General features: G+C 52.8%; 1 protein-coding gene across 1 annotated transcript in view; it reads right to left on the bottom strand.

Moving 5' to 3' along the window:
• Positions 1-249: 249 nt before the first annotated feature.
• The window catches only part of LOC105190332 (odorant receptor 49b-like), a 28,529-nt gene continuing 17,908 nt past the window's right edge, over positions 250-10,870 (bottom strand). The window contains exons 3-6 of the mRNA XM_025299713.1: positions 956-1,046; positions 678-814; positions 485-617; positions 250-396 (exon numbers count right to left, since the gene is read on the bottom strand). Coding sequence (XP_025155498.1) covers positions 328-396; positions 485-617; positions 678-814; positions 956-1,046 — 430 coding nt within the window. The 3' untranslated portion in view covers positions 250-327. The remainder of the gene's footprint in view (positions 397-484; positions 618-677; positions 815-955; positions 1,047-10,870) is intronic.

Raw genomic sequence — 10,870 nt, 5'->3', positions numbered from 1 at the left:
TTTTTACGCGAAATTTCCATTTTCTCATAAAATAACTTCTTTTAAAATACTGTGCAAAGAAAACTAGTTGACTAGGTACAAACTGTCAACTGAATTATAGGTTAGAAACGTCTAATTTTATGAGAGTAGCAGAACGATGGTGCCACTGCAAGTCTTAGATTGCAGAAACTTTTCCAGCAGCCTACGTAATTATATACATTTAATAAATTATTATTATATGTATTAAATATTTATATACTAACACTTGACTTCTTGGAAAATATTATCAGGAATATATTAAACACTACAAATACGTATGATTGAAAAATATTATCAGAATTGAATAAACTAGCTACTGTCTGACGTTTCACTTAAGGAAATCATTACGGTGCAATACGACATCGATGTCTTCATTACCTTAAAATAAAATAATTATACGTATCATACATAATATTAATACTTTCACTAAAAAATGTATTACTACATTACATTTCTGCGTCATTACCATATTGAAACTTTCCAAATTGATAATATAAAACTTTGCGACTGTTAATTTAGAAGGTTTCTGACTCCTCGCAATTAATAACATTATCATCTTTTGCACTTTGACAGGCATATCATACCACATTGCACTGTAACTGAAAAAGTAGATATTTTGACAATTTTCAACAGTTTTGTGATTTCTAATATTATCTTACGCGGCTTGAGGGATTTCAGAACTGTGATCGATTACTTCTTGTCCGATCCAGTTGCTAAAAAAGATTCGAAACAACTGCGGAATCAAAATAGCCAAGAATCGTACAGTTTCAGCTAACTGTCCAGTTCGAACTACAATCTATATAAAATCGCCATTTTTAAAAATATATAATCGTATTTTACAAATAAATAAAATATTATTGCAAAAAGAGGGACCAAGAGAAATACATTGAAATATTATTACATTATATACATTTATATATTATGTATATTTACTTACTATTATACATACACAAGTATGTAATATGAATCCTAATCCAATATCGAAAAGAAAGCACGTCATGAACGTAGATTCCATTATCTGTACGAACCTGCATTTACAAGGCCGGTGTGAAGATCCTCATCTTTTAGCACCGCAAGTTTTAACGATAGTTCTAATGGTCACAATAGCTCTACTGATCTCGATAGGTTATATCAATAGTTCCGCCGAATCAGTTAACAAAATGGCGGATTGAAAATATGAGGTGCTAACTTTTCGCGGTGAAGGGCCTTCCTCTCCCCTCGGAGAAGGCTGAGCCGGCGGATCTTCACGGGGAGGGATCGCCTTCAGAGGACTCTCCACCGTCCTCCCTGACGGGAATTAGGACCCGTCAGAAGGACCGCCCTCTCCCTTCGGAGAGGGTTGGGTCGGTGGACCACCGCAAGGAGGTCGCCGGAGGACTCTCCGTCGTCCTCCCTGACGGGGAGTAAAATACTCGTCGGAATGACGCGCGCACAAAGGCCGGAGCCTCTGTGCAGCAAGACGAAGTAGTCAGGAGCGGCTGCGACCACCGGGAAATCGGGGGTCGTGAGCGATATCATTCTTTCAGAGGGCTCCAGGCTACCTATTGCAGGTCCTAGTAGCGCCACAACCACCACCACCCTGGGCGGTAAAAGGGCAAGGAAATGGACTTCCAGCGGCGGAACAAGTACTTCGGCGGCGGAGAAGCCGAAGCTGGAAGTGGCAAAGCGGCCGCGAGGCAAACCTCCCACTACTTTTCTCGGAGTGGGTCTGCGCCAGAAAAGAGAGGAGGAGGAGCGCAGAAAGAAGGAGGAGATCGTGAGTCTGGAGAAGGAGGCAGCTCCTCAGCAGGGATCTGTGTAACACGACCAAGGATCAGCGCCCCGCTGAGGATATACTAAGGAATCTAGCCATTATGGCCCGGCTAAGGGAGGCGGAATCGGCAGAACTCGCTTCCGAGGTCAGCCGTGCCCTCGGCGTGGTGAAGCTGATCGCACGAAGGTCAAAAACCCTTAAGGGGACCTTCGTGGGACTGCTGAACCGCGCCGTCATGACCTCGGAGACGCCTCTGACGACCCTCATCGCGAGGCTAGGCACCATCGATGAGGCATCATCAAACGCGGTGCGGTAGGAGATAGGGAGAGCACAGGAAGGAACTAAGGGAGCTGAGGGCGGAGAATGGGAGTCTCCGGGAGGAACTCCTGGAGAAACTCAGGGCCAGGGAGGACCCCGCCCCGGCTGCCGTCCCACTGTCTCCTGCCAAATCGTATGCAGAGGCAGCCGGAGGCAGTACCCCCCACAGGCCAGGACAAAGAGGACAGTAAGGAAGAGGCCGCGGAGGAGGATTGTGGACTCCACGTCGTCATTGGAGGACGAGGGGAGAAGGGGGTCCCCTACCACCAGCGAAGTACCGTCATACGACAATTAGTCGGAGGAGGCCCTCCTCCGGCATGGAGACCACCCATTCAGGAGTTATCCAAACGTATGGACGACTCGCTAGCCGTTTTTGGGCTCGCATTGCGTGAGGAGGCGGAATATGAAAGAATCTCTAAGGAGATCAGCCGCCTCCTCGACGCGTGGGAAAGACTCAAGATGGCGGAAGACCGAGAGCTACGACTTCGGTCCCTGCAGCACGAACCTCTTCTCCCCCTATTCAGGTCCTCCTGTTGGAGAAACAGGGGGAGGCCGAGAAGAAAGGGGGGAAGAAGAAAAAGAAGAAGAAGAAGAGGAAAGAAACTGCAGATGCGACCGGAGTTGTGATGCCGGCCTTGGCTCCACCTGCAAGGGCGCCAAGGATGACGCCCCCGCCGCAGCTCAGCAGGGACCCTCCTCCCCACCCGCCACGGGCCGCTCCAGCGGAGCGGTCCAAGGTGGTGGGGAAAAAGGAGAAAAGGAGGACAAAGGCGGAGGAGAGGAAGGCGAAGCTCCCGACCATCGCTTCCAGCTCGGCCCGAGAAAGACGGACCGAAAGGAAAGAAGGGTAACCTGGAGCCATCCAGAACAACAACGGTCATGGTAACCTGCCCCCCTGATTCCTACGATGGGTTCATGCGGGAGGACAGGCGTCGGATCGTCCCAGCGGAGATGGGCATAGCCAAAACCTTAAGGTTTGGCAGGCCCTCACTTGGGCAATCCTGATAGAAGTGCCTGATCCCGACGCGGGGGACGAGACATCTAGCGGAGTACCTCTGTCAACTGGCCGAGGAAAAGGGCTCCGGGGATCGGAGAAAGTCGCCAGTTTGCGACTCTCTGGCCTCGATAGGACCAGCGGAGCCGAGGAACTCGCGACCTCGCTGTCCCAGGCTACGGTATGCTCGCCCTCGGAATTGTCCGTGGGCGAGCTCAGGTTCTCCCAGCATGGGGTTGCAACCGTAGTTGTACGGTGTCCGATCGCGGCGGTCTCTAGGATCGCAGCGACGGAACGGACCCAGGTTGGCTGGACCTGTGCCAGTATGACGGCGCTGCATACCCGCGCAGACATATGCTTCAGATGCCAGCCATGTGCACAGGCAGTGCAACAGCGCCGTCGACCGCAGCGATCTTTGTTATCGCTACGGTAACTCCAGCCACCTCGCGAAAGGCTGCGGCTCAGCAGAGGCGCACTGCAAGGTGCATTGCGCCTATGCGGGCTGGCCGGCCAACCATAAAGTTGGAGGACCGGCATGCAGGCCTCTAGGCCCCAGTGGAAGGAAAGGAGGGAAGGGACGTGGCGGAGGCCGCAAGAGTAGGAGCGGAGGGCGCTTCTGTCCCCACTGCCGCTCCCACTCCCGCCACCGCCACCAGGAAGGACATCAGGACAGCAGGGAGACAGGGCGATCCCTCCCCTCTACAACGAGGGACGTGAAGGCTGAGGGGAGAACGGGGTGTGCTCCACCCCCCCCCCACGCTAGCGACGGGGATGGAGGACCCGCAGTTACTACCACCGCTACCGCCGTCGCCGACCCTGAAGCCCAGGAGGAAGCGAAGAATGGACGACGATCCACTCAAGTAGAAGAAGCGGACCTCCCCTGAAGAGGGACGCACCAGAGGAGGAATAAGAAACGGCTCCTCCAACAGGAGAAGTGAGTATAGAGGAGGAGTAGGTGGGGGATCGCGCCACACCTCCAGCAACTCGGACGGGAGTGAGGTAGTACCTTCCCTACCTACCCTTTCGTCAGTCCCAATATTCCCCTTGATGCAAGGAAGAGGCCACGACAGCTATTATCTCCTCGGGAATGGACGGCTTTATGGCGGCCGTCTCCGATGGAGGTTCAGCCTTCACGCCCCTCCGGGTCTCCAGGCCAACCTCGGCAACAGCGTCCGGGCTCAGGACCTGCTGATGCAGCGTCTCGCGAAGCTCAGCATCTGGCTGAGGTTGGTCGCCGAGCCGTACTGGGTAATTCTGTCTGGTTCGGCAGCCCGGACGTCTTGGTCGCTGTGGTAGCCAGATCGTCGACCGATTCCCCTCCTGTGAGTACAGGACAAAGGGTGACAGCTTCGTCGCTGTTGACTGGAGGCCCATCACCGTGGTGCAGATGTACTTGCCCCTCTGCACCAACCCCAATTTGGGTGGCCTTACTCGCATAATAGGGATCCTTGACGAAGTCGGGGTGATGGTATGTGAGTGCCACTCCCGACCCGTTGTGATTATCGGAGACTTCAACGCCCACGCCCTCGAATGGGGGTATAGTCCTCGGCAGTCGGATTCCCGCGGCGAGGCCGTGTTGGTATGGACAGCGACGTTTGATATCCACCTATTATAAATAGGGGAGACACCAAAACCTGCGTGCGGCCACGGGGGAATCAGTACTTTACTGGCCAAGGCAGGTTGAAGGCGTTTGAGATATCCAAGGATACCGCCAACAACATCCCGTTTCCCTCCTCCACGGCCTGGCGGGCCAGCTTCGCGATGCGCTAAATCGTGTCCAAGGTAGACCGGCCTGCCTGAAACCGATATTGGTCGCCGTGAAGGTCTGGATCTTCCAGGGACAAGTGCTGGACGAGGTGATCGGCAATTATGCGTTCGAGCATCTCGCCCGCCTCGTCCAGCAAGCATATCGGCCTGTAAGCCGAAGAGTCATCGGGCGCTTTGCCATCCTTCGGGAGAAGGACGAGAATCGTCATCCTTCACTCTGGGGGAAACACACCTTCTTTGAGGCACTTAGTGAATAAATGCCTCATGGCCCCGGATAGGCTCTCATCCATGAGAGCCAGCTCGCAGGCACGGCCAGGAATATTATTGGCGCCCGGGGCCTTCCCAGCGGCTGCAAGGCTGTTCAACAGCTGGGTGATGGAGGCGGAGGTGGAGATACTTTCGGACCATAATTATAAAGTGTGGTCTCTCCGCCTCCCCACCCCATCGCGGGTGCTGGGCCCCTGCCCGGAGGGAGGGCGACAGCCACCTCCCAAAGGGAGATAGGCCCTCAGGCAAATGGCACTGAATAGATTCACGGCGGCCATCCTTGTGGCCACCTGACATTTAAATCAGCCGGGTGGGGAATGGGACCCCAGCCCCTAGGAAGAGGCGGAGGAGTTGGTGGGTATCGCGACGTCGGTCTGCCACGTCGCGATGCCTAGGTCCCATCCCCGTCGGCGCCGGGCCGCATATTGGTAAACGGAGGACGTCGCCGCTCTGTGGCAAGCCTCCGTCCACGCCAGACGTGTGTATACGCGGACCCGGCGCACTAAGAATGACGGGGAAATCATGAGGGAGAAAGAGGACTACTGTCAGGCACGGGAAGCCCTTAAAGCCACCGCCCGTGAAGTGAAAGTTAGCGCCTGGACGAAACTGGTGGACTCGCTGGACGAGGACCCGTGTGGGCGCCCATATAAGCGGACGGTCGGTCAGATCCGTCTCTGAGCGCCCCTGCCGACGGAGTCCCTTGAACGCCCAGATCCTAGGGAGAGGGGGGTGCTCGACGTACACTTCTCGAGTACGGGAGACGAGCCCCCCTCATTTCCGTCCCCGAACTAAGGAACAGGGACTGGAGGTGGATCCGGGCAAGTTCGCCAGGGTCAGGAAGAGGCTCGTGGCTAAGGGAAAAGCCCCGGGCGCCAATAATATTCCTGGCCGTGCCTGGGAGCTGGCTCTCATGGATGAGAGCCTATCCGGGGCCATGAGGCATTTATTCACTAAGTGCCTCAAAGAAGGTGTGTTTCCCCCAGAGTGAAGGATGACGATTCTCGTCCTTCTCCCGAAGGATGGCAAAGCGCCCGATGACTCTTCGGCTTACAGGCCGATATGCTTGCTGGACGAGGCGGGCGAGATGCTCGAACGCATAATTGCCGATCACCTCGTCCAGCACTTGTCCCTGGAAGATCCAGACCTTCACGGCGACCAATATCGGTTTCAGGCAGGCCGGTCTACCTTGGACACGATTTAGCGCATCGCGAAGCTGGCCCGCCAGGCCGTGGAGGAGGGAAACGGGATGTTGTTGGCGGTATCCTTGGATATCTCAAACGCCTTCAACCTGCCTTGGCCAGAAGTGGGACAGGCCCTCGGGTATCACGGGGTGCTCGTCTACCTACGGAGGATCCTGTCGAACTACTTCACGGGCAGGGACCTTGCCTTCACTTCGAAGGGCGGGGTCCCGGGCTGGTGGATCATGTACTATGGTGTCGCGCAGGTGTCTGTACTGGGTTCGCTACTATGGGACATCACGTGCGATAGGGTGCTTCATATTGCTCTCCGCCCCCGCGGCTGCCGCGCTGTCTGCTATGCAGACGACACACTGGTGGCAGCCGGGGAACAAAGCTGGGGAGATGCACGCTTCTGCGGCGAAGCTGCGGTGGCATCGATAATGAGCGCCATCCAGAGCCTGGAACTTAAAGTGGCACCCCGCAAATTACAAGAAATGTTCTTCCACGATGGAAGTCGCGGGGCGCCGCTGTATTCCTGGACGAGGGTGGACAGAGTCCGCCTCCGCATTGGGCCGCAGATCGAATATTTCGGCCTGGTGCTGTACGGCCGGTGGGACTTCGCACTTCCGGCGAACGGCCCTCCGGCTCCACAAAAGCAGGCTGGCACTCGCCAGCCTGATGCGGAACCAGGGGAACCCAAGCTGGCATGCTTGCCGCCACTACATGGGAGTGGTCGTTTCAGTCACCCTATACGGGGCGCCCAAGTGGGGGTCCCAATTAATAGGCACCGACCGCTTCAAACGCTTGCTTCGGCAGTCATTGCGGTCGGTGCTCCATCAGGGCGATCCGGGCGTATAGGACCATTTTCTGGCGACTACTCTGGCCGGCCTCTGCCCCGTGGAGCTCCTGGTGTGAGAATGCCATAAAGTATACTGGCGCGTAAAGGAGCTCCGCGGTGAGCGAAAGGCAACAACGGCCAGATATGTCGCGGTCCCAGACCAGAGACCGGGCGTTCGAGCAGTGGCAGCAAATGCTGCACGACCCTCGAGTGCCTGGCTCCTAACGGCCGAAGCCGTCCGCCCATGTCTAGCGGAATTTGTGGATAGGAGAGGACGCGGACTCACCTTCCGAATGGTGCAGGTACTAACAGGGCACATATGCTTCGGTCGGTACCTGCACATAATCCGGAAAGAACCCACGGAACGATGCTATCATTGCCCGGCAATGGAGGACATGGTGCAGCACACGCTGGACGTATGAGGGTAGTCCCAGAAGTACCTGACCTGATGTATAGATAGCGGTTGCTGTTTGAAAAGAATGACTGTGGTAGAAAATACCAACCTCATAAAGCTTAAGTTTGAAATTTGACGACGTTACGTTGTTTAGTATTTGTTTGGCAGTCATCAATAGTGAACGCTCTCAGTGAATTTGTAAACATGGAAAAATTGATCATCGTTATGTGATACAATACTTTCATTTGAAAGGCCTCAGTCCAACCAATATCAAAGCGGAGCTAGATTCTACTCTGGGGGAGTCTGCTCCTTCGTTTACAACAGTAAAATATTGGATGACAGAGTTCAAACGAGGCCGTACGATCTGCCAAGACGAACATCGCAGTGGTCGACCAAATGAGGTGCCACGCCAGAAATGGTGAAGAAAATCCACAAAATGGTATTGGATGACCATCGACTGAAAGTGCGCAAGTTAGCAGACATGATAGGCATTTAAAAAAGTGCTGTACATCGCATGTTGACTGAAAATTTGGACATGAGAAAGCTGTGCGCAAGATGGGTGCTGCGATTGGATCAAAAACAGCGTCGTGAAGATGTTTCAATCGAGTGTTTGGCGAAGTTTCGCAGCAATAAAGCCGAGTTTTTGCGTCAATTCATAACCATGGATGAAACATAGGTCCATCACTTCACATCTGAGACGAAGGAACAGTCAAAACAGTGGTGGGCCACCCCAAAGTGGCTTGATGGCTATTTTGAGGAGCTCGACGATTCGCATTATAAACAAGTTATCGCAGCTATTGAACATCTCTGGGAAAAGTGTGTTGAGCTAAAAGAAAACTATGTAGAGAAATAAAGATATTTCTTCCCAAATTTCTTGTGTTTTCTTTGTTAAGTCAGGTACTTCTAGGACTACCCTCGTATGTCCAGCGTGGCATCAGCCGCATCCTCCGCCGGGCAGTCGATCGACGGAATCCGGATCTCTCACTCTCGGCCCTTGTAGAGGCCATGGTTGGGAGTGAGGAGCATAGTCTGGACGGCAGCGGTCTCTTTCGCAAAGGACGAAATGTCCAGGAAGGAGACCGGCGAACTGCCGACTCCGACGAATCCCACAGTGGCGCACGTCGAGGGGGATATCGAGCAACTCTGGGGGTACATCATGCAGGGAACAGCCTCCTCCGAAAAGGATGAGACTGTCCCCCCCCAAGGCTCGCCTCTGCACGCTGACGGGGGAGCACTAAACCACCGTGGGGAGGCTCTCTTCCCTGAGAGGGCTAGTGCCCCTCCCCCAATGCGTCGGTAGGGGGCGGATAAGAGGAGTGGGTAATCCGGTTGGGACCGGGTGCCACTCCACTCCCCTCTAAATGGGGGGTTAGGGGAGAAGGCGGGTGTACTTTCTCTCGGTCAGAACGTGTTCGGGCTCGGGACACAAATGAGCGGGCCTGCCCGTGGTTCCCCGTGGACGCGGCACGCGAGACGACACCCTAACGGAAGTCGGTGCGCGTGTCGCGACTAAATCGCTCATCCTGCGAAGTACGACCCACGCAGGCGCTGCTGGATTTTTCCATTGCCCGTTTCAGTGGTTGTGGACAACTCGCTTGGGAGTGGTAGTTGTGTAGCGTATAGCTTTTACAGCTGAGGTAGCACAGCGCGGCATCCTACGGGTGTCGGGCTTCACAATAACTGTACTCTCTCTCCATGAATCGTGACCAAGAGGCCGATCGGGAAACCGGTCATGGCGCCGCTCTCCCCTCCCAAAGGAGGAGCGCGACACTTGGGCGAAAGTATCTGCGACAGAGCCCCAGGGCCGGAGTGTCGGGGAGGGAATGCCGACGTAGTTCCCCCGACTCCCCCACTCCGGTCCGACTGGTAGGCACTCCGGGGGGTTTTAGCCGGTAAGAGTCCGGCATAACTCCGCCCTCCCACCAAGGATTATCCATGAGGATTTCCCCCCGTTAACAAAAAAAAGGTGCTAACTTCCCATAGCACCGCAATTTCTATTAAGTGTGTGAATTAATTCGGTCCATCTGGCAGTCAATTGCTGTACTACGTAATTTTCTAACTTCTATTGTCTGCAAAAGGTTTTATTTTTTAGTTTTGATATCTGGCAATAATATTCAGTTAATAAACGTTTGGGTTTGTAACAATAACATTGTGTTTATCTGATTCAAAAATGTCGAAATTCGAGCCAAAAAAGCATCATTTCCGGGGAATTCTCATTTTCTGTTTTCATTTGAAGAAAACAGCCGCTGAAGCTCATCGAATGCTCATAAAAGCTTATGGTGAAAGTGCTCCCACCGGTAAATCATGCAGAGAATGGTTTCGACGTTTCAAAAGTGATGATTGCAGTGTCGATGACAAACCTCGTCCAGGTCAGCCGAAGAAGTTCGAGGACGAGGAATTATAGGCGCTAATCGATGAAGATTTGTGTCAATCGCAACATGAGCTCGCGCAATTGTTGAATGTTGATCGATCAACAATTTCTGTGCGTTTGACAGCCATGGAGAAGATTTACAAAGAAAGAAGATGGGTGCCACACAAACTGAAAGAAAGCGACATCGAGAGACGAAAAACCTTGTCTGAAATCTTACTTGCCAGGCAAAAAAAAGGTTTTTTGCATCGTATTGTGACTGGAGACGAAAAGTGGATATAGAATTTCAATAATCCTAAACGAAGAAAATCTATTAGCGACTCAGGAAAACCATCCACATCGATACCAAAGTGGAATATTCACGGCAAGAAAGTAATGCTTTGTATATGGTGGGACCAGAAGGGTGTAGTGTGTTGTTGTGTCCGAGCCACAAGATTTGTGGCAGCGTCCGTTATCCGCGAGCCTTAGGCATCTGATGCTGATTTTGACACCTGAACGAAGTTTCCGTTTGGAAGACGGAAATTCGATAAGAAGAAAACAACAACAGCTGACAGAGAGTTTCCAGCAAGCTGTCATCGAGGACAGACGCGAGAATTGTAGATCAGATAATTATTCCCGTAAAAAGCTTGAGCGAACTATGCTGTGAATAGTAAAGATTCATATTTGTTATGCGAGTGTTTTCATTTACCTAAGTACAAGCACGAGTGCGAGAGTGAGCGCAACAGTATCATAAACTATTAAAACAGAGCCAAACCATCACTGCCGAACTTTATCAATAACAATTGTTCCGTTTAAACAACGCATTGAAGAATAAGCGGCCAGAATATGCAAAGAGACACGACAAAGTGATCTTCCAGCACGATAACGCTCGGCCACATGTTGGAAAAATTGTGAAGACTACCTTGGAAGCACTTGACTGGGACGTTTTATCTCACCCGCCGTATTCATCAGACATTGCTCCATCCGATTATCACT

This window comes from Harpegnathos saltator, unplaced genomic scaffold (assembly GCF_003227715.2).
Source record: "Harpegnathos saltator strain DR-91 unplaced genomic scaffold, Hsal_v8.6 scaffold29, whole genome shotgun sequence".
Lineage (NCBI taxonomy): Eukaryota > Metazoa > Arthropoda > Insecta > Hymenoptera > Formicidae > Harpegnathos > Harpegnathos saltator.
Note: the sequence above shows the minus strand (reverse complement) of the source record. Positions and strands in the feature narration are given on the sequence as shown.